The following is a 23,507-nucleotide window of genomic DNA, read 5'->3' as shown; positions in this document are numbered from 1 at the left end:
GAAACTACTTCTGTTTACTGTTCATTCTCATTACTTAATTGTTCTTTAATGGTTCAGTTTTTGAGGGGTTTTGACACCCCGTTTAGATTTTTAAGCATCTTGATGGCAGGGACTGGCCTCCTATTTTTGTATCCCATCTACCTTCCCACCCAAATACAGACATGGACAAGTAAAAGATACTTGGTGATATTGAGGAGCACAAAATTTAGAACTGATGGGGAGACCACCTACTTCAAAACCCTCATTTTAAAGATAAGGAAGCTGTGGCCCAGAGAGGGAAGGCAACTTGCTCCGGGTTATACGAATCATCAGCCACAAAGCCAGGGTTCAAGCCCTGGTCTCTTGACTCTTTTACTGATTGAAGAAACTGAGAGGGCAACCAGGGTGGGTGTTCAGTGGCAGGAAAAAGGAAGAAACTAGAATATCAGCACCAGGAATAAGAGTAGGAAGAGTAGAGAGCCCTATTTAAATATTCAAAACTGCCACCTTAAGAACATTCTGCCTTCCCACAGAGGATAGAACAAAAATAAGTTTATGCCACAGCAACAAACTAGGCCATGGGTGAGAAAGTTACAATGCCAAGTAATCTCACCATTCTATGTTTGTTTTTCTCATCCTATGGGTCAAGTTAAGTGATTCAAGGGTGAGATATCTCTGCCCCAAACTACATTATACCAAGTTCTCAGTTAGGTCCCATAGATCATCTCCAACCATATCCACCACCAATCCTTTCCACTCCCATCACCCAGTCCAATAGAGGGGAAAACTCAAGAGGAAATCTATTAATTATGGATTTCCTTCTTCCATCCCCTCTTTCTCTGCTAGTACTCAAGACCACCCCAACTCATTTTTTTTCCCTCTTCCTCTCACCATGTGGCAGGGCAAGGAACTACTTGATCCCCGATAGGCAAATCACCAGCCCCTTAAGCTTTATATTTCCTCACCATCCCTTTTAAGAAACATTATTCTTTCACTCCCCATATTCCCCATTCAGACTAGTTAACCCCCAATTCTTTTATCTCCAGAGTAGATCCCAACCAAAGACTCAGTGACTCAAATCTCCTACTCTGACCCCATTACAATAAGATCTTCCCAACAGCTCCCCAACCTTCTACCTTCCAGACTAGAGTAGAAACCCCAGATTCCTAATAGGAGGTAAAAGGATACAAGGGAAGGAGATAAAGGGAATTAAATGGAAACCAGAAGTAGAAACGGGAGGAACTTTGAGATCAGAATTAAAATTTTAATACAAAAAGCTTCTTTTTTTAAGATATAGCTGTATTTTTTTTGATGTTGTTGTTTAAAAATAAATATGTACTACGGAATATCTTAAGAAACTGCACTAGAGACAAAGATGTGATGTTAATATCTTTTTTTCCCCACAATTATTACGGATAAACAGTAGCACCAATAAATAAATGATAACAATATTAAAATTAAAAAAGAGAGAAATTTAGTATGTAGAATTTTCTATTTTTTTCTTGTTTTGTTTTTTTTTTTACATATAAAAAAAAACAGAAATGGCGAAGTCTATTTCATCCAAATCACATATATACATAAACATATATATATATATATATATATATATACAAACACAAGTAGCCAAATATATATATAGTATGTAGATGTATATTGAAACCTTATTTCAACAGGAATGTGTGGGGGAGCAGGGATAATGGGGAAGGGCAAGTGTTAGAAAAATTAAATATCTGTTCAGGGCATGCTACTGACCATCGCCAATGGTCCCCCACTCCAATCGAGGTGGGGAGATACTGGAAACATGAACTTTATAACCCCCCCCAAAAAAATACAAATAGAAGAGAAAGAGATTAAGAGAGAAAGAGAGAGGTATATTTATAAATAGTTGAAATTAAATATTAACTGAGAATACTGAAAAGCCCTAGTCTTTTAATTAAATTAACTGTTTTAATTTCTAATTAAAAAGGGATATTAAATAAGTATATAAAACACTTTTTTTCTTTTCTCTGCCTCCATTCTAGGCATATGGATCCTGCTCCAGCTCTCTCCACTATGGAGTGGGAGGCAAGGTCAGGGTCCAGGGTCAGGGAAGCATTCCCACACCCACAGCCACCCATTCGCCCTTCACCCTCATGCATGCCTGCCTTCAGACAAGCCAATCTCAAACTCCCTGGAGGAAGCTTCTTAGTGGTTTAGTAGTCTTGAGGGTTTATCTCTGCCTTTTGGAGCCTGCCTCCATGAGCAAGTCTCAGACAGAGGGGAATAGCTTCTCCTCCTTGGGAAAAGGAGGATTACATTGGGGGAGAGGGATGTATTATCACATAAAACACACCACCCCCTGTCTCCACATCATTGTAATATTCCCTCTTCAAAAATGTTCCACTGTCTTGTGAAGGGCACCCAGGCAATTTAGACCCAGGGGATAGGATGTCTTGTCATCAGGGGGTTTTGGAGAGCACCCCGGCATTGCAACATTCTATGGTCCCCATTCCTTCTATCCATGCTGCTTCCTCTTTCCTATCTCCCATCTCCCTCCCCCTTCTTGCAAAAAAAAAAAGAAAGGGAAAAAGGCAACAACAACAACCAAGGGGAAGGTCCAAGGTGCAGTAAAGTATGGGGGCCACAGCTGGGTATGTCAACACGCCCTCAAAACCCAGAGCCAGGTGTCAAATTCAACTTTCAAGTGCTGAACCTCTCATTCAGTCATTCTTCCTGGGGCCAGCAGAGCAGGGCAGGGCAGGGAGGGACAGAGTGGAAGGCACAGATAGAGAGCTCTGGCCTCCCCCTAGAAGAAGGTGGCCATGCCAACATCACTGCTCCCATCTTTCCCCAGCTGGATTCTGTGTGGGTATTTTTTTTCCCCACTCAAGTCCACAGCAGTCATATACATCCAGTGAAGACACCAATAACATTAGCAATGTTAATTATTTTAAAAAAGAATATATATATTTTATATACATATAAAATATATATATTTATTTTTATATATGTATATATATATATGAATGCATGTACGCGTGTGGGTCTGTCTATAGGAATCCCAGAAATAAAACCCTCTAATCTTCCTGGCTCCATGATTTAGCAGCATGAAAAACAGAATTGCAATCCAACTGGAAGAGGGACCCCTGCTCGGTCTCTTGCCCGGGAATGCTTCTGCCGGAGTCACACCTTCCGGTCTCAAAGTGCTGTGCGCCTCTCCTCATCCTTCATTTAAGGTTTCTTTTGGATTAGTGTTAGTTTCATCATCATTGGGTTGTCAGTGTTGGCGACGGTGGTGGCGGTGGTGGTGGCTTGTGGTTTCTCTTAATTGTTCTGATTTTTTCTTTTCCAGGTCTGAGAGGTCTGGCTCTGGAAATGCCGAGGGGGCTCACCGCCTTGGCTTGTCACATCTGCAAAGAGAAACATAGACCATGAGGGTTATGGATGGTATTAGCCATGTTCCAAGCATTCAACTCTCCACTTTCCCATGCAGAGTCCCTGCACTTGGCAAATAAAGATCAGGAGAGATGTGGTCTAAAACCTTTGAGAGCTTCTAATTTGGCAAGGTCCCTGCTTGTAGGGAGCCCCCAACCCCACTCTGATGGGGAGACAGAGTCATTGCTCTCAAGGGACCCCCAGATAGAAGATACCCCCTGATAGAAGAGATATAACTCCTGCCCTAGGGGAGCCCCAAGTCTGATGAGACAGTTGCTCTCCTCGGGGAGTCCTGAGTCTAGCAGGGGAGACATGGTTGCTGTCCTCAGGGAGCCCCAAGTCTGATGAGCGCAACAGTCCTCATTCTCATGGCATTCCTGTTCTGATAAAGAATATTCAAAGCTCTTGACCTCAGAGAGCTCCCACTCTAGTTGAGATGAATTAGACATGACTTACATTTACAAAGTGACATACCAGCAAGTGCCAACAAATAGAAAACCAGTTAATTTAAATTGTGTCAAGTACTTTAGAAAACTTGAAAGTGCGATTAAAAAGTGAGCTTATACTATTGTCATTTGTTAATAATAAATGCTAGATGAGACAAAATAAAGACATGATTAGAATTGATTGGAGTCAAACAGGAAAGGATAACAAACTAAAGAGTGTGAGCTATGAGTTACGTGTTTTAGGGGTAATATATCATTTAATAGAGTAGAGAAGGTATTCTAGACATGGGGTATGAACTGTGAAAGAGCTTGGCAGTGAGAGTGTTGCAATTCACACAATGGTTGGAGTAGAGGAACTATATTAAGGAGTTAAGAAGTTGAGGATGAAGAGATGGGTGATTCCCAAAAGCTAAACAAGAACCAGCCTCTAAAACCTAAATTTCAGCATGGCATGTGACATAAAAATGCCAGGCATGATCTGAGAGTGGCTCAATAGTCCCTGTTCCTCCACCTCAGTCTGCAGGTTACATCAAAGCAGAGTGTATTAGTGCAGTATATATGGTGGACATCTCTGTGAAGAATATGTGCAGACTCTTGTCAGGCATGCGGTTGGTTTTAAGGGAGGAGGCAGAGGAAGAGAGGAACAGAAAAGTGAGGAAATTCTACTGCAGGATGTTTTTAATGAAGAGAATTCCAGGTCTTCTCTTCCATCCTCCTGACCCTAAAGAGGACTATCCATCTCCGGTGACAATCCTGAGGTTGATTAATGGAGGCTGAGATCACATCTAGTAGACTAGTGGGATGGGGTCAGAGAGTAGAAGTAGGCAGACCAGGCTGGGCCTCTGAAGTCTGGGGTGACTTTATTTGCCTTCTCAGACTGATCCAGGTGCCCAGTAGCCTCAGATACTCCCAACTACATCTTCCCTCCCCACATCCTATTCCACTAGGAGAAGCAGACAGATACCTCTGTACCTGAATGAATCTATAAGGATCTCTTCTATTCTTAGAACCCTGGGGTAGGCAGAGCAGAACATCTCAGCTGTCCTCTACTCCTCCCCCACAACACACACTCTGGGTTCCATATCACTCCATGGGACAAATAGATTTCCCCCATACCAATATCTCAAGGTCCTGGCCCTCAGCATGCCTACCCCCTAGGTAGTCAGACACATGTGCCCAGGGATGTTAGGTAAGTGATCAAAAAAGGAAACCCAGGCAGATACTGTTTCTAAGTTTTTATTAGTAATAACAAGTGGGGAAAACCAATGAAGAGCAGAAAGCCACTTAGGGTTTCCATTGACCTCCCCTACTCAGTCTTTACTTGCTGTAGTATTAGAGACAGACAGGGCACCCAATTTGCCCCAACCATAGCATGGTAGAGTATAAAGAGCAGCAAACAAGGAGTAAGGAGACCTGGCTCTTCCATTCTCTAAGACCCATTCCCTCCACTGTCTAATGGAAGGGGAAAATATCTGCTCTGCCTACCTGAGGGGAGTGGGAAGGTGTTAGGAGGGTCCAATAAGACAAATGCTGGTAAAAAAAAAACAATGAGAGATAACAAAGCAACACAAACACATAGTATTATTATTAATAACAACCATCTGGGCCCAGACAACACAGCACATCACAGGGTGTTACCCTCCATGACAACACCACCACATGGAACCACACCAGTCTGTGCACCCTGCCAACCGGGGAAGCTTCCCTGGCATCCAGCCAGGATAGAACCCCAACACTCCACCCTTCACAGGGGGGATCCTGAGAGCAGGAGAAAATAGCAGTCATAGAGCAGGGAGCTAAAAGCCAAGCGAGCACTCTGTTTCTCTGTCTGTCTGTCTGTCTCTCTCTCTCTGTCTCTCTGTCCGCGAAACCAACCTGCAAGTTCGTTCGTTTAACTCAAGCTGCCTCGCCTTGCACCTCGAGTCTGTGTTTTTGCAGGAGCATTTACACGTCTGTGGATCTTGTACAAACAAATGCTTTCTCCGCTCTGAGCAAGGCCCACAGGGACTGCAAAAAGGCAAAAGGAAAGAGATCTAAGCTAGAGCTTCAGCAGAGGGAAAAAAAAAACCCCAACCCCGTGCAATATACCCCCACCCCCTAATACATCGCCATCATGGGCTCCCACCTCCCTTCAGCGCCCTTTCCTGGTCATGCTATGACCGATCCCCTTCCCCATTCCCAATATCAGAGCGCTATAGCAAAAAGAGGCAGAAAAAGAGGCAGCTCTGGAGAGACCTGCATGGAGCAGCTGAGTTGGACAAAGATATAAGTCCAGAAAGAAGAGGCTGGTCTGATGGGGCAAAAGAAGCAAAGACACAGCGTGCTGAGCAAAGACAGGTCTCAGGACTCCCAGAAATGGAGGTAGAGTTTCCTCCTGTGGCATGGTTTAGGGCAAACAGCACAGGACTTAGAGTCAGGAGAACTGAGTTCAAGTTCCAGTCTTGCAGCTTACTACCTGTGTAAAGTTGAGCCTCTCCAGGCCTCAGTTTCCTCCTCTACAAAATGAGGGTGTTAGATTAGATGACCTCTAAGATCCCTTCCTGCTTTAATATACCAAAGTGCTACAGACCAGAGAAAAATCTGCAACTAAGTACTTGCCCACTTTGGGGGGGGGGGGGAAGGAAGGGGCTGAGATTGGAACTAACTAGCTTGCAGATTCGAGAATGCTCCACTGTCTCCACAGAGCCATCAATGGAAGACTCAAGTTCAAATCCTGCCTCCAAGACTTAATTAACTGGGCAAATCACTTTATCTCTATGGGGTGGGCTTCTCCCTCCTCTATAGAATAAAGAGGTTTGATTAAATGATCCTATGACCCTGAAAAGTCAGAAAACCTAACCCAAGAAACTCCATTGGGAAGTAAAAGAATTTGGGGCTGTCATCTGCAAAGTCCATCCCCATCAATTCCCAGCTTCTATTTAACAAAGGGAGCTGACCCCAAAAGGGGCTCATTTCTTCTTCAAAAAAGGAATCAATGTTGCATGTATCATCCTTTCCAATGGCCCCTGAGATGTAGAGTCATACAGGCCTCTTCCCAACCTGTAGTGTGAAGAAATGTAGGAAGCAGGCCATAGTAGTCTCCCCAGAACCAATCCCAAAGAAGCCAGAAGCATCCAAGGCTTCAAGTCACTGCTGTTCCCTCTCTTCTTCCTGACTATAGGAAGCCAGGGTGTATGTTCTACCCCAAGCACACATTTCATTGCTCCCTCTAAGATATAACAGGAGAAGAGATTCTTCAAGGAGAAAGGGTCTATACCAATGACCAAGGCGTAGGTTGGATTAGAAAAACTTGGAACCAGAGGACCATCTCCTATTTTAGCAAGAAGGTCATCTCTACCCCCATCCTGCCATGAGGTAGGAGGAGAAAAGAGAGCAACCACAAAGTTCCTCAGAACCTCTCTCCACCCCCCCCCCTCAGCCCACTCCACCCTCCCTCCTCGTCGTCGCAATGTCATTCACTTATATACACATACTCTTTCCCCAAATCCTCTTTAAATGATCCCTTCCCCTATTGCCAAGACCACCCCCCACCCACCCATAACTGATTCCCAAACAAATGCATAAGCCAAGAGCTAGATTGGGCAGGCACCAATTCCCAGTGCCCACGCCAACAGAGACCCGCCACCAGTGCCCAGTGGGTGAGAAAGTCTGTGCCCAGCCAAGCTGTAGCCCCCCATTCTAGTCCTCAAGAACCCACGGCCTAGTCAAGACAGCCACCACCACTTTGAACCCATCGGTGCCAATTAGTCAAGTGGAAAGAATGAAGATACTAGGGAGGGAAGGGAAGGGAAAAGACAAAGGTAAGGGTGTCACTGGGTGCTACAAATACAGGGTCTGATTATGGGGAAAGGAGATTTAGGGGGGAGGGGTGTTAATCAGCGCTGGGCACCAACGTACACGATCCAGGATTTATACCGGGATTTCTTTCGCTTGCGCTTTTGCCCCTTCCCCCTTCCTCGATTTGATTTTCTGGAAAATAAAAAAACAGAGACAGAGACAGACAGAGAACAGGTGGGGAACAAGAATGGGTGGGAGGAAAGGGGATAAAGCAGAAAAGGTTGGGGGTAAGGGGAATACGCATCCTTTCCTAAAGCCAACATCCCAATGGCTTCCCTCCTTAGTGAGGGCAGAACAAGAAGAAGAGGAAAGGGCTAAAGGGAAGATGGCCTCAGGGGATAGGGCTCTAAAGCTTAGCTTCTTAAGTATGTTTTCTCATCATTTCACCCTCATAGCTCTGTTCATTCATACACCTCCCCCTCCCTGCCAAGGACATAAGATCCAGGGACAGTGGAGCTTTGGGTAGAAGGCACAGGAGCCATATTTGTTCACAAGATTTTACTCTACTAGGGTGCCTTACCCACCCCTGTATGTGAAGGGAATGGATAGGATATTGGGTTTCATAGTTAAAAGTCCTTGATTCAAATTCTAGTTGAGGAGGAAGGGGGGTTAACCCTTACCTTCTGTCTTTATATCAATTCTGAAACAAAATAGTGGCATATAGGTAGGAAGTCAAATCCTAGTTCTGCTCTATACTAACTCTATAATCCTTGGACAAGTCATTTAACCCCTGGATCTCAGTTTCCTCATGTGTTAAATGGAAGTATAACAATGTCTACAATGCCAACCTCCTGGACTTGATGTGGGAAAAACACTTCTAGCTTCTTCTTCATGAATGGGAATTGTTATGATGATTGGCATTGTTATAAAGATATATAATAAAATACCCAGATTTATATAGCTCTTTAAGGTTTGTGAAGTGCTTTAGAGATATGATCTCATTCGATCTTCGCAAACAATCTGGAAGTTGTTATTATTATCTCCATTTTTCCAGAGGAGAAAACTAAGGCAAACAGAGGTTTATTATGATGATACTTATTATAATTATAATAAGTATTATATATACTTCTATCTAAATATCCAAATGGCATGATAAAGAAATATAATTCTAATTACATTATAATATTACCACTATTATCATTAGTATTACCACCACCATTACCAGCCAGGTGAGGCCTAAAGTAACAAAGTCTAGTAGAAAACATACTGAGAATCATAGGATTCGTGTCTCATCTGCTACTTAGGGTAGTTAGCAGTCCAAGACTCAGTTTCCTCATCTTTATAATGGGGATGATAACACTTGGACTCCCTTTCCCTCACAAGGGTCAGAGTGTTCCCTCCAATCCCATTTCCATGTAGAACAGTATATGAACTGTGAAGAGGCTGGGCCAACAACCCTGACTCACACTCCTGACTTTCCACTAAGCAACATTAGGAATTGCTTTAAGGGGGGATGGGTCAAAGAACCCAGAGCACTGACTCTCAAGTGAATGTTGAGTGTGGTATGTACATTTGAGGACTGAGCTGGGCACAGCCACCATGTGGAACTCCATTCCATGGAGTGGATGGCCATCCTGGGAAGTGGCAACTGTCCACTCCCAGGAAGAGGCCATCCCAGAGCCTGGGGGGAAGAGGGTTTGTGGGTATGAAGGGGAGGAGGAAGAGGAGGGGGTATGGGAGGGGAGAGGCTGGGGTGTAACTTGGCAGGATGTCCTCCCCAGGCGCTGTCAAAGCCTGTCTGCCTTCTCACAAAATTTTCTTCCAAGCTATCCCTCTCTAGCTGCAGGCAAGACTGATATCCTGGGAACAGGCTGAGGTGGGGGGGAATAGAGGGCTGGGACTCAAAGGGAATGAGAAAGGGGGAGAAGGGGTGGGCTCTGGCCTGATTCACCCCAAGGAAAAGGAAACCATCATTCTTCACTGTCCCATAATTGGAGGAGGTGGATACACCCCAGGGAGTTTTGCCAAAAAGGAGGGGGGAAATGGAGGAGAGGGGAAGTAGGGAGCTCTATTATTCTCCTGGGGAGAATACACAGAGAGTAATAATGAGCAGGAGAGGTGGGGAGGGTCCTAGGAAACCAGGCTCATTCTCCCACACAGTCTCTCCACAGAACACTTCTAAGCATACTAGCTAGTCCTCTCCCATCACCACTTTAACAGCTCCAGCACTAAGAAAACATGATAGCCTTAGAGAGGAGAGAGAAGGAGGTTGGGTCCTGTACATCTATAAGATCAAATGCCCCTTGGGCAATGGGGAAGGGTAGGCACAGAGAAAAGGGAAGAAAATATGTTGTCACTCAGTCTCCATGTCTTTCTTCGGGCTCTCAGCAGCCTGACCCAGACTTCAGGGATGGAGCTTCCAAATAACAGCCTACTAACCATACCCTTACATTCATCAGTTTCTCTCTAACACTCCTAAGTCTTTAAAGTCAGCCCTTAACAACACCCTATTCCCAGATAAGAGAGCCCCTGAAAACTGAGGAAGCCAACCAGATCAAATCCTGCATCTACTATACCAAGCTAGCAAATGTACCATCTAATCCAGAAGAGCACCACATTCTTTCTTTGACCCAAAGCCATTCAAAGGCAATGACAAGGTAGAAAGCCCAGGGGCACCTGGTTCCCCTCCAAATCTGATCCACAAGATAACAAACAGAAATATACCACACATCCCACCTGTTTCCCTAACAGCTCCAACCCCTACCTGTACTCCCACCTTGTGGCACAGTTTCAGCTGTTCTGGAGATTGACAACCCACCTAAGGGTCAGACTAGTGAGCAAACAGGGTACCAGGGCACTAAATAACATCAATCCAGGCCATATAGAAGATGAAGCCCAGGTCCAGGGGCTAATGGTACTTCCCAGCAGCAAATGCTTGAGGCCAGGATTTCCCAGTAACCCTCCAGCCAAATGTCAGAACCAGTGGGTTCTCTACTTGTCGAGGCAGAAAAGAACCATCTAGACCATACAAGAAAGAGGGCACCTTCCATTCTACCTCCAAACATTCCTCTGCCCCACCAATCAATCTCCACCTATGCCTAGATTTAGTGAGATCTGAATAACCCTGAATAACAGATCAAGTGAAGGGGCAAAGAGTCAAAAAACCCTGCAAGACAACCGGCCGAGAAAGGGGGGAAATCATCAAAAGTTATGTCCACTTACTTCTCTTGTTTTCCTTTGACATCTTTCTTTGGTCTAAAAATAAGAAAAAGAAAGGAAGAGAGGGGAAGGTAAGAGAACTGGCTTCCTCCCAGCTTGAGCATTCTCCCTCTACCCTCAATATTAGAGGAGCATTCCTTTTCCTCTTCCCATCCTTACTCAACCCAGCCTCCCCTTCCAAGCTCCTGCTTGCTAATTTGATTTCTCAATCAGCTTAGGCTCTGGAAAGACAAAGAAAACCAGGCCTGGACCTCAAGGAACTTGCATTCTACTAGAGGAAGCCAATATGCATATACATAAGCTCCTCCATTCATTTCCTCAATCTGTAACTGGCTGCACCTTCCAACCCTGCTGGGAGGTCCTTACTGGAAAAGGCCTCCTCTAAGAATCATCTCCCCATCTCCCCCTTTGCCTTCTATCCCCTTCTTCTGCCTTTTCACATCTACCCCCAGAAAGCATTTCCCTCAGGCACCCCTTCTCTCTCTCTGACCTCCTCCAAGGCCTTCCCTTCTCTTCCCCAAGAATTATTCACCCTTCCCTTCAGCCATCAATCCCCCCTTACCTGCATTCACATTTACTGTGCTCTAAGAAGCTCATCTCCCCGATGTGCTGGCTCTGGTGGGGTTTAATTCTCATGATCTGGGAGGGTAGGAAGGAGAACACAGTAATTAGTGACCCAGCCAGCCACTCGCCCGACACCCCCCTGTTTCTCGCCACTCAACACCCCAGGGTTTCCAGGGATCGAGTCCCCAGGGAGTGAAGGAGGTAAGAGGGAGGGGGGGCCAGTGGCTATCAATAGGATAAAGCCACAGAGCCCCACCTCTCCCACCTTCCAACCCCAATAACCTCAAGATGCTGATGTGGCTGCTTCGGGTTGGCCGAGCTGGGAATTAGGGTCCTGGGTTGGCACCATTTCCAGTCCCTCCCTTACCACCCCTCCAGTTCATCCCCCACCTCATGCCCACAAGGAGGCCCCTGGTACCCACAAAATTCAAATAATATGATTCTTCCATGCCCCTTTTGAGGGAATAATTTCATTTCTCCCAAAAACATTGGCCTAAGGAAGAACAAACCTCTCACCAGATATATACTCCTAAGTTCTCAGCTGTCACTGAAGAAATGGGGGTGGGAGGTTAGGGAAGAGGGGGAAAAGAGTTATTTTCAAGGACCTGAGAACCATGGGATGAAATGCCTGGTCTTCTGAAGTCTGTGCCTCAGAGGGCAATGCTGCCAGTTCCCCTAGGTTTAGAAATGGGAAGCAGCACCAAGGGCAGGAGTTAGTAGGCAGGACTCTTGGGGCAGAAAGGAGGAGTTAAAGCAGGAAGGGGAAGAAGAGGTGGGAAGGGACAGGGGCAAGGCCAAGGACTAGGTCTGGGGCTTTGTACCATGACAGTACAGAAAGCAAAGAGTTCTGGGAAGAAGAGAGGATTTTCTAGGGAAGCAATTTCATGACAGAACTAACTGTATAAACTCCCCAAACCCACATCCCTGGTGAGCCTCCTAGCCCTGGCCAGTCAGAGTTGTTCTACAACTCCTGAGCAGAGTTCCAAGGACAGTAGGGAAATGCCTCTGGGAAGAAGGGGGTGGGGAGAAAAGAGACTGACACAGTGCCTTCTGCCCCTGAGTGCCCCCAGAAAACAAGGGGCAAGGGGCCAGGACCAGGGAAGAGGTAAAAATAGGGTCAAGGGTCAGGGCCAGGACTTCAACTATAACAGGAAACCAGGTACAGGGATGCCCCCGAAGGCAGGCACCTGTTCCTCTAAAGAGGAACATTCAATTTTAAACCCCTTAGTTCCCGATGGGTCATCTTGTCCATCCCCCTGCCTCCAAGCAGGAGTCCCCATTCAACCAGGCGCACCTCAGGAAAACAAAGACACAAAGAGAATTGTCTATTCTACTCTCCTGAATCTTAGATCTCAAACCCTCCTGCTGCCAAAAAATCTCCCTTAAAAATGTATGAATGCTAATAAAAATTTTAAAATAATAGAATAAATTAAAAATAAATGTCTGAACTCTTTTACCCAGGGAGAAGCTTCTCTCCCATGGGTAAGCACCCATGGAACTTTTCTCACCTGCATGGTGACGTTGTGCACCTCAGAAGGGACACATTCTAGCCCCTCATCATTGCAGCAGCCAGCACACCTCATCAGAGGCACACAAGATGGCTTGAAAATGAATTCCACTTCGTCCGGGTACTCTTGGAAGATGTCTACCAGGGTCTCGATTGCCCGGCAGTAGCTCCGTTGATAGACATCCATAAACTTCACCACTAAAAGAGAAGAGGCCACTTATGAGTGTGATGAATAAGTAACCTAAAAGATACCATTGAAATATTGAAATGTGTCTTTAGACCAACCGGAATTCCTTTGCTCCAGTGATCCAGAACCCTTCATCAAGGAAACTGGGCTCATCAGGGTGATTTGGAGGCAGAGGGACACAACTAACCTGATGCAAATAATAGGATATTCATGGAAAGAGTCCTGGATTCGAAGTCAAAAGATCTGGTTTCAAATTCTGTGTCTTCTAAAACCTAGCTGTGAGACCATGAGCAAGACATTCCTCTACTTTTCAGTGTCTCCAATGGTAAAATAAAGCACTTAGGCTGAGCAGGAGTCCTAATAAGAATATTTATATAGCAGCCAATATGTTTCAGACACTTTTCAACCCTCACAACAATCCTGCAAGGTAGATGCTATTATTTCCATTTTTACAAAAGAAGAAACTGAAGCAAAAAGAAATTGAGAGACTTGCCCATGGCTAACAAGTATCTGAGGTCAGATTTGAACTTAGTTCCTCCTGACTCCAGCCAGGGTGTCATTAAGAGACCATAAACTTAGTGGAGTTTTTTTTTTGTTTGATATATTTTGATAAATGTAGTTTAATATAATTGATTTCCTTTATAATTTTATTTTATGCATGTAAAAACATAGTAAGAAATGTCTATAGGCTTCACCAGATTGCCTAGGGGGTCTACAAAATTAGAAAGTTCAGAATTCCTGAGGGTTCTCTTAAGTTCCCTTCTAGTTCTAAGTTCCATGATCCCAAGTCAGGTTACCTTTCAGAACCTCAATTTTTCTCATCTGTAAAAAAGGGCTCAAGGATCTCAAAGGAATTTGTCCATTTCTTAATCTCTCTCCCCTATCCCCCAACCCTAACTCCTTTCAGAACTCTGTCCTGGACTCTACCCCCTCATTCTTCTGACCAACCTCAGCAAGGTACTCAATCCTGGAGTGCCTTCTGCCACACCTGATAGGTTGGAGAAAGCTGGGCGTGAGATGGAGATGCAGGAACAATGGTCATCCCAAAGGAAAAGCCATAGGAATCCCACATACTTTAGTACTGTTCCTTCCTCCTGAGGGGCAAAGATTCCCTCTCTGTTAAAAGTCAATCCTCATAAAACTCCAGTTCACTCTGCCCCATACTCTAAGCCTAGACAGCTGCTGCCCTTCCCCAGCAGAGGAAAAGGGATGTGTGCAGGCTGGGGAGGGGGACAGGTGGGGAAGGGTGCCAAGATGAAACAGGGAGAGGGCTGTTTCACGTGATACGCCTGAAATAGAGAAACCAGTCTTCACATTCCTAGGCTTTCCACTCATCCCTGCTGTGGACCTCTAGGGTTTCCCAAAACTCTTCTCAATGCAAAGGGAGAAGCCATGCCAGAGGGCAAGGATGTCTCTGGGGAGCCTTCAACACCCCAAGCAGGTGCTCGGGAGACCCACGTTCCTGGGCAGATCTTAGAGAAGCTAAAAAGAAAGACAGGATCCAGGGAGGCTTTGGCTAAGCAGCCCTGACAGTCATCGGCAGCCAGGGCATGGCTAAGTGTGCCAGGTGAGACCAATAACCCTACCTGATAAGAGCAAACTGCTTGCATCATGGAAAAAAAAAAAGGGCATGGTGTTGCTCACTCTGCTAAGCATTCTAGAAGAACTAAACAGGTGACAAGAGGCAACAAAGGTTCCCTGGGCTAGGTAACGGGCAGAGAACCTGGGGTGCGGTAAACCAGGAAAGGGTAGCTCAGGGTCAAGGAGACAAGGCACTCTCTGAGGTAGCAAAGCTCACCCAGGGAAAAAGGATAAACAGAACCCAGGGAGGGACAATTCAAAGATCCAGTGACAAAAGGGCTGGGTCCAGAGCCAGAAGGCACTGGGTTCAAATCTCTGTTGTGAACCTTACCTTCCTGAGTGACCTTAGGCAGTTCAATCAATAAATATTTATTAAGCATCTACTCTGGGCCAAGTACTGAGCTAAGAATTCATTTAACTTTTCTGGGCATAATAGGTGAAACAAGGGGTTAGATGTCCCCAAGGACCCTTCTCCCTCTAAATCTATGATCCAACCAGGACCCCTGCCTGCCCTGCCAATCGTGGTATCCTATACCAAACCTTCAACTGGGAATCAGGATGCCTGGAATCTAGTTTCAGCTTTCCAACTGACTTGATGTATGTGACCCTCTCGGGGCCCCAGGTTTTCTCCTCTGTACAACAAAGGGGATGGGCCACATGAACTCCGTGATCTCTTCCAGAGTGATTCCTTTAACAATACAGATTAGGACCTGTTCTTTGTGTTTAGTTTGAAGAGCGGCTTGAGACACCAAGTTTAAGTGACTTGAGTAAGGTCACACAGTCTGTACATAGTGACTCCAGGCCCCTCTGTTCTCCATATGCTATGATAAGTTTGCCTCTCATAATATATATATATTTATTTATTTTTAAGTGGCTGGAGGCCAGGAGGAGATGGCAGGCCCTTCCTCTACTTCATCCTGCCAAATTCATATGTCTAGAGGACTGAAAAGGGTTGGGGCAGGGGGGATGAGAACAGTTAGCTGGAATTCAGGAAGACCAACTCCTAACAAACTATAGGACCCTAGGCTAGTCGTCAGGAGTGTTCTCTGTATCCCTGATGGATGAATAGGAAAACAAATGCTCTTAAAAGACATAATGTTTTCAAATCAAGCACTGAGAAAAGATAATTGATCCTGGGAGTTTCTGACCCTTGATTGAATTGGGTTGTGGGGGTGGGGGTAAGAGAAAGAGGTAGCTAGATCTCTGGCTGGTGTGAGCGACCCCCACCTTTTGATGCCATTCATCAAGTGAAGGAGTAGTGCAAAAAAGGATGGCCTCTAAGCTGGGGAGCCCCTTACAAGTCTGTGAAATCTAAGTTCTTCAAGGTACAGAGGAAAGAAGAATTAGTCTGTCATCCTAGAACTGGTCAAAAAACTCCTTTTAGCACCCAAACCAACCCCCTCCTGCCACTGAATCCAAATAAAAACCTCCTTCACACTCAAGCACACACACAAACACAAATATATCCACACTCGCACAAGCACACATGCTCACCAGCCTCAAACATCCTGGGTTTTCCTTATTTATCGCAGACAACCTTTTCTCCAGCAAACAAAGACCATTTGTCTTTCTTCTTCCAAGCCACGAAGACCACTGGGAAAGGTTATTTGGGGGGGAGGGGGACTTGAAGGGTGGAAAGAAGAGGAAAGATTCCCTCTAAGGGAATCCAGTATGTTTGTGGGTGGGATAGAGGTGAGGGAACTATTCTCCAGCTGATAGAGAAGGCAAGGGCCAGCATAATGAGAGAAAGTGGAGCTAATCGGGGATTCCATTCCCAAAGAGAATGGGAAAGCAGCTTGGCTTGGCCCTTTAGAAAAGCACAAACCTAACCATACCCTGCCACAGAGATGCAGAATGATGAAAATGAAGAGGACGTCTGCCATTAAAATACCAAAAGTGAGCAGAGTATGGGTTTAAGGGTTGTAGGAAGAATCAGGGAGTACCCAGGGAATGGGGGCCCTATCAAACAAAAGACAGGAAGGGTTTAGGAGGGGAAAGAGGGTGGTGAGTCAGTTTCATAGCTACAGCCCTCTGCCGGTTCTAAAAGGAAGTTTACCCCAAATAGCATCCCTATTCCTTGGTTCTAAGGGTGGTGGGGTGGAGGCTGGGGGAGGTAAGAGAAGAAAAAAATTAAAAAGAACACCCAACCCTCTCCCTGCAGGGCAAAATATGGGATTGAATAAATGACTCAGCCTGGGAGTCACTGTCCTCTGTAAAAATTTACATTTCTAGAGGATGAAAGTGATAAAAGAGCCATTTCCTTACTTGTGTCTGAAAAGGTTTTGCCCAGCCAAGAAACAGATTGGGTTCCATAGGAAATTAGCAGCAAAAAAGAAATGTCATGGTGCCCCCTCTCTCTGATCCCACCAACCCTACTCTCTTACCTGGACCAGAGAGTAAGATTCAGGGGCTAAAAGGTCAGGGCTCCCTACTCTGCCCCTTCCCCACCTAGTGTCCATCCCAGATGTGGAGAAAGTTAGGGCACATGTGTCATGAACAGACTCACCTTCAGGAGATTTCCTTTCTCCTTCTTCTGGGGTGGGTGCTGCCTGTGACCACTGTAAACAAAAGCAGAGAGTGAGTTAGGCTATGGGGTAAGGTAGAGGGGTTTGTAAAAGGCTAAGCCAGACTCTCACCCTGCTTCCCTTTAAGCTCTTCTCTGGAGTCCCCATAAAACTCCAGTGTCTTAGCTGAACTGATCATAACCCCTACCCCACAAATACATTTGGGGTCCTGCACCAGGGAAAGGGGTATTAACATGGACCTCTGCTCTAGCCACAGCCTATCATTAGAGGAGAGAACTATGGGACCCCCTAATGATAGAACTAGGAGAAAGTAACTAACTGAGTAGACATGGAGGGAAGAGATTTTGTCCAGTCTCCAGGCCCTTCTCCAAACCCCTCCTCAGTTCTATTTCACTCCTTTTTTTTTCCTCAAAAAAATATAATCATTTCATCTAATTACACCCCAAACTACCCCACCTCAACATATATACCCTAGTCCAAAGGCACTGACTAGAATTAAAAGGGGGAAAAGCCATGATAGAGACTGGGCAGGAAGGAAGGAATCCAGCAAGAAAAACAGCACTGGTGACCTTATCTAGTTGACATGACAAATGCCAGGGGTAAGGTGGTGTCAGGTGGGGGAAAGTGGGGGGTGGAGAGGAAATAGAAGAATGCTGAGACATCCTCCCCAACCAAGCCAAGGCCCATGTCTTCTGTCCCCCCAGGAATACTCAATCTGGCCCTCAGGGGAACTTCTGGGGAGGGGCTGCTTAGTTGGGAGAAAAAAGGAAAAACTAAACTAAGGGGAAGGCTTAGTAAAACTGCTACAGAGCCCAAACTGATATTTCCCCTTCTACCCTCTCAGTCCAAATCAATCTTTATTTCCAAGTTCTCTCCCAACCCTTTCCCTTGTTCCTGGTCTCTTCTCTCCCGTGGAATTGGGGGTGCCCAGGCTCTACCATTTATGTATACATGTTACTCCCCTCTCTATCTCCCCTAAATCCTATGGAACCCTGACACTAATGAGCCCCAAGAAGGCCCCTTGTCTCCTAGAACACTCTGGACACTGAGTCTCACACCCACACCCACACACACACACACACACACACACACTCTCTCTCCTGGCAGTCAGCCCCTCCCCACTGACTGTGAAGGTCAACAGACAAGAGCCAGGACATTGACAAAATGGATGCCCCCTTCCAGGCCCAACTACTGTATCAGGAGATCTGGGAAGGGGTGCCAGGTCCCTCCTTATTATCTACCCCCTCCAGGGATCTAGAGACCCTTTGGGGCCAACTGAGCAGCAGGTGGGGTCTCCTCCAGTCCAGAGAGTTCTGCCCCCCACTTCTCTCTCTGTTCACTAGGTTCTTCCTTCAGTATACCTAGCCCCAAACAAACATTCACACCCCTCAATTCTCCCACTCCATAAACAGGTCATCTAGGAAGGCTCACAAAGCCCCACATACACACCCCTAACTTTGCTAAGGTACCCCTCCCCTCTCTATGACTTGGTCTTCTCAGCTGAAACAGGGGTTTGAACTAGATTATGTCCAAGATCCTTTCTGATTCTAAATCCTATGATTCCCCTGGCACTAGGCAGTCCTATCCACCCCATAACTGCCCCTGCCCCCCCATAAGATAGCTCCCATGATACCCTCCTGCTTCACTTTGTCCAACTTGCTCCCATGGCTCCCTGATATTTCAGTCCTTTCCAGGCCCTGCTAAGAGCAGAAGCAACCCTGTCCCCACCTCCCAAGTCCCCAAGGCCAGGGGGCAGGGGGAGACTCCCCCACCATCACCACAGCCAGAGAGGGGGCGGTGCCCCGTGGGGGAGGGGCTGGGCCGCCGGTGCCCTTCTCTGGGGGCCTATGAAGGTCATAACTGGAGCCAGACAACCCTTCCCTAGCCCTAGTCCAGAGGCCTACAGCTAGGGGCTGGGTTTGGGGGAGGGCGACTTCGGGCCAGATCTTAAGCGCTCATAGGAATAGAAGTGAATTCCACTCCACTTCTTGGAGGGGGGGGGGGGGGGGGGGTGGAGAAGGTGTCTTTGTTGTTAGTTTCTGAGAAGAAAGTAGAGAAGGGGGGGGGGGGCTGGACAACCACTGAGATCTGTCAGTACTTGGTATTCTGAGTCCCCAAGCAAGGTGTCCAAGTAACTATCCCTAAGAAGAGCAAGAGCACCTGCCCAAACTTCAAGGCAGTGACCTCCGGGGAGCCTGGGCCTAACATTCAAACCCAGAAAATGACACCCCTCTCTCTGGCCAGGCTGGGGAAGGAGGGAGTGCCTGGGGGAGGGGAGGGGTTCCAGCTTGGTCTTCATTCCCTCCAGTTTCTTTCCCCCAATCACCATATGGAGTCTATAAGGAGGGAGGAGGAAGGGAGAATTGTCAGAAGCAAGCCAGAGCCCCGGTTATTGCCATCCCAGCACCGGCCCCGAAGAGGCTCCCTCTTAGCAAGGGCATGTGCTCCGAAGAGGCAAACGAACCCCTCTCTCCTGCCCAGCTATCCCTGGAAACCAAATGTCACTGTATTTTGCATTTTCAACAAAGTGGGAGGTGAGAGGAGGACGGAGGACAGCGGGGAGAGCCAAACCTTAGTATAAGCCTCCCTCCTGGGCCCCTAGTACCCCGCCCCCCCCCAGATCAGAAAGCCCCCGCCGGGCTACACGCAGGGCCGTGGGGGGAGGGGACAGAAGGCGGGCTGTCACCAGGTCACTACAAGGGCGGAGTCGAGACCAAGCGCCGCCCTGGGCGGGCTCTCCCAGGCCGGGTCCACTGGCAGTGACCGTCCCTTTCCCAGGCCCCGCGGGCGGGAAGGAAAGAAGGGGGGAGGGGGAGAGAAGAGGGAGGGGGTCTCATTGCGCTATAGAGGGGAGATTGGGGGGCTCGGCTCCCTCCTCGATTAAAAACAATACAAGACGGGGTGGGGGGTGGGGGGTGATGAGATCAGAAAGCAGCCGGAGACTTCTCTCCGAGCTCAAAAAGGGGGAAAGGGGCTGGGGGAGGGGGGGCTCGGCTAAGAAGTTGGCAAAGAGGGTGTACTCGAATTTCTTTCGCACTAAAAAGAAAGAAGCCGAGGGGGTTGATGGGGGGGGGGGGTGGGGAGGGGAAGAGGTGCTGCAGCCCGTGGTGCCTGGCTGTGGCTAGCTCAAAGGGTCACCTTCGGGGGATGGGGAGGGGGGGGAATCGGGTGAGGGGTGTGTGTCCGTGTGTTTGCTGAGCAGGAGAGAAGAGGTCTCTTCTAGACCAGGGACCCCGAGCTCCGGCCCAGGCGGCTCCGGGGGAACACGCGGCTGGGCTAGTCCCCGGGCTGATGTAATCGGCTTCGCGCAGCGCGCCCCCGGCGCCGAGGAGGGGGAGGGAGGGGACTGGGAAGGAGACCCGAGCGGGGCGGGAGGGAATGAAGGCTTTACAAGCTACACTCCTGGGGGTACCAGAAGCTCCCCCACCCAAAAACTTTTCTCCAAACTCATTTGGATTGAGGGGAGAGGTTGGAAGAAGTGACAAGACCTGAGCCTCTACCTCTCTCCCTCTTTTGCATGCTCTCAGACTGCTTCCCTCCCCGATCCAAGAACCGTGACCCCCCCCATCACCTTCCCCCTCCCCACCAGGGGGCTTGGCTCCCAGCTCCTCTATGGCCCAAACTGTTTGCTGGGGGACCCGGCGACAAGGAGCAAACTTGAACCGCCGCCGCACCAGTCCAGCCCCTCCAATTCCCTCCTCCTCCCCTCGCTTCGGCCGGGATCCTACGTGCGTGTGGCTCTGGTGGGTGGGCAGGGCCCGCGTGGGCGGCGAGACCCCAGATGCTCTCCCACCTAACTCGCGCCCCCTCTTCTACCCGCTCCACACTTGGCGGGGATACTCTTTAATGCCCGGTGCCCACCAACACGAATGGGGCACAGATTTCATCATACCCACTTCCAAGGCTAGGAAAAGAAGCCCCCTGCCTCTGGTTTCCCTAGCTTCCCTCCATGCTTCCCTGTCGGGGACTGTGCCTCCACCACCACCCCCGCCGGCTTGCTGGACACTGGCCGCCGCCGCCACCACCACCACCACCACCACCCAGCACTCCGTGCCAGCACCAATTCGCTTACCTTAGCATGATGGAGATAGAGCAGCAAGGCTAAGCACCAGTGTACCCAAGTGAGCATAAAGTTCATGGTTTCGGAGGCCCGGTCGGAGCCGGTGAGGCTCTCACTCCTTCTCCCTCTCTTGCTCTTCGGCGGTGGCGGCGTCGGTGGCCTTGTCCCCCCGGCGCCTTCTTCGCTGTCTCCCTTTTTCCCCGGGGCCAAGGCCCGGGCCAGGGCCTGGGGCGCGCTAGCGGGCTGGGTGCTCACGGTGCTCTCTAAGGCTTCACCCGTCCATGAGCACGGCTCTCTAGAGCCGAGCTTCTGCCGCTCCCGCAGCCCCCGCACCTCTTCTTCGTTTTCTTCTTTTTCTTCTTCCTCCTCCTCTTGTCGCTGCCGCAGTTGCTGCCGCCGCTGCTGCTGCTGCTGCTGATCCGGGCCCGACTGAGTATTGCCCTCCGCTCGGCACGGCTTGGCGCTCCCGGTACGGATCACAGCTCCTCCCAAGCGAGAACAGCCCAAAAGTTGGCCAAAAAGTTTCAGTGCATACTCTCGTACCCCTGGCCCCTCCACCCCGTTTCTAGCCGCTGACCGGGGTTCTGCTCCGGGTCTCCTGCAGCCGAGCCCGCCGCCGTCAGAAGCCGGGGAGAAGAGAAAGTGTGCGTGCGAGGAGGGTCCCCCCTCTTGTCGGTTGGTTGGCTTGGTGGCTGGTGGTGGTGTGAGAGAAGTGTCAGCCCCGGAGCTGCTGGGTCCCCAGGACTCCGAGCTAGAAGGAGGGCTCAGTCCTCTTTCTGCAGTCCGTCTCCTAAAAAAAGCCGAGGTCACTTACTTTCCTCGCTTTCCCTCTCACTCTTTGCTCTTTCTCCCCCCCTCGGCCGTTTTCCAAAATCCAGAGAGTGATTTGAGAGAGAAGGAAGGGGGGAATCCCCCCAGAAAAAAAAGTCCTCCTGATTTTACCGAGGAAAGAGGGAATTGGAAATAAATTTTAAAAAAGAGAAGACGGCGAAAGAAAACTGAGAAGCTAACGAGAGCAACCCCAACAGTCAAGCGCAATGTGCAGACAGGGGAATATGTCGTTCGTCCTTCCTTCTCCCTTCGCTGTCTGTACCCGGCTCTCTTGGCCGTTTCTCCGCCTCTCGGTCAATTTAACTGGCCTTACAGGACCGCCTCCTTCTATCTGCGCCCCTCAGGCTTTTTTTAGCTCCGCCCCTACCCTCCCCCCAACACCTTCCCCGCCTCCTCTCTCTCTCCAAGCTATCCCTTCCCCAACCTCCAAGTGGAATAAAAAAAAAATGAAAATAAAAAGCCATTTCGTTTATTCCTCCATGTCTAGTAACCCCTTCTCCCTAGACCCCTACCAATCTATTACCTGATTCCTTTCCTGCTACTGTAAGAGGTTGGGGGGAGGGGGAGGGTCTCCCCACCCCTTCTATATCAGCCTTAGCGTTATAGAAATCTGTGTATTGAAGAGACACCCTTCTTTCATTAGGGGACTTCCCTACAGGTGGGGAGGCAATAAAGTTAGAGTTCCGACTTTCCCCACTCCCTTCCCCTCCCCCAAGAAACCTGTTGAGGTTGGGAAAACAGGGTCCTTTTGTCTCCCCCCACACACCAAAATAAATAAAAAAAAACAAACAAATGAATAAATAAATGAATGAATAAAAAAATAAAGCTGAGAATTAGCTGCGACCCCTAGAAATTCAGTGTTTTCTCTCTCCCTCTCTCTCTGGCAGAGTTAGGGGTAGGGGAAGAAGGCAGAGGGAGGGGAGATTTTAGGGTTATGCAGGGCCAGGGGCAGTCAAATATCCTTCCCACTTTGCTGGAGATTTGTGGCAGCGTAAAACTACAGTCATAATCAGGGGGAACCCTGAAGTAACCTCTGACTTCCTACACACCCCACGTTTCCTCCCCACCCCCAGTAAACAGAGATGGGAATGGAAGGGGGCGAGAAAGGAAGGAGAGGCAGGCTACCCATTTTCTCCCAAGTTCACCTGGCTAATGGAAGCTGGTCATGGTGAAAGAGTGCCGCCTAGTGGCTACAGACGGGAGACCCTGAAGCTCTAGCCCCAGGGCGGCCTGAGTCCTTCCTTGTTAGGTGGGGGGTTACCGATGGAATTTAGTTTTGGAGAAAGTAATTTGCCCTTAAAAGTGCCTACTTCCTCTACATCCAGCAGCATGGTTATTGATGGGGTGGACTCAAACACAGCGTCCTGTAATGGAGGTGCTAAAGAAAGAGGCCCAGAAAGGAGATATGGTTCTTCCG

General features: G+C 48.2%; 1 protein-coding gene across 2 annotated transcripts; it reads right to left on the bottom strand.

Annotated features, from left to right (window-relative positions):
* Positions 1 to 1,222: 1,222 nt before the first annotated feature.
* On the bottom strand, positions 1,223 to 22,390 carry VEGFA (vascular endothelial growth factor A). 2 transcript variants are annotated; one of them, XM_007485182.2, is made up of 8 exons: positions 21,272 to 22,390; positions 17,181 to 17,232; positions 12,908 to 13,104; positions 11,398 to 11,474; positions 10,839 to 10,871; positions 7,737 to 7,808; positions 5,715 to 5,846; positions 1,223 to 3,368 (listed from the first exon to the last, which is right to left on the bottom strand). In XM_007485182.2, exons 1-8 carry the CDS (start codon positions 21,335 to 21,337, stop codon positions 3,347 to 3,349), a joined length of 651 nt encoding a protein of 216 aa, XP_007485244.2. In that variant the 5' UTR covers positions 21,338 to 22,390; the 3' UTR covers positions 1,223 to 3,346. The 2 variants fall into 2 exon arrangements, with proteins under 2 accessions (XP_007485244.2, XP_056674279.1); XM_056818301.1 differs by lacking the exon at positions 7,737 to 7,808.
* Between the last annotated feature and the right edge of the window lie 1,117 nt (positions 22,391 to 23,507).

The sequence above is a fragment of the Monodelphis domestica genome, chromosome 2, assembly GCF_027887165.1.
Source record: "Monodelphis domestica isolate mMonDom1 chromosome 2, mMonDom1.pri, whole genome shotgun sequence".
Classification (NCBI taxonomy): domain Eukaryota; kingdom Metazoa; phylum Chordata; class Mammalia; order Didelphimorphia; family Didelphidae; genus Monodelphis; species Monodelphis domestica.
This window is presented reverse-complemented; position numbering and strand designations above follow the sequence as displayed.

What these genes read in the sequence shown, in the direction of transcription:
- VEGFA (XM_007485182.2), bottom strand. Translation starts at nt 21,337, where the DNA reads ATGAACTTTATGCTCACTTGGGTACACTGGTGCTTAGCCTTGCTGCTC. An exon ending in TCTATCTCCATCATGCTAAG is followed by an intron (nt 17,233 to 21,271) that starts GTAAGCGAATTG and finishes TTTTGTTTACAG; the next exon opens with TGGTCACAGGCAGCACCCAC. An exon ending in AGAAAGGAAATCTCCTGAAG is followed by an intron (nt 13,105 to 17,180) that starts GTGAGTCTGTTC and finishes CTTCTCTTTTAG; the next exon opens with TGGTGAAGTTTATGGATGTC.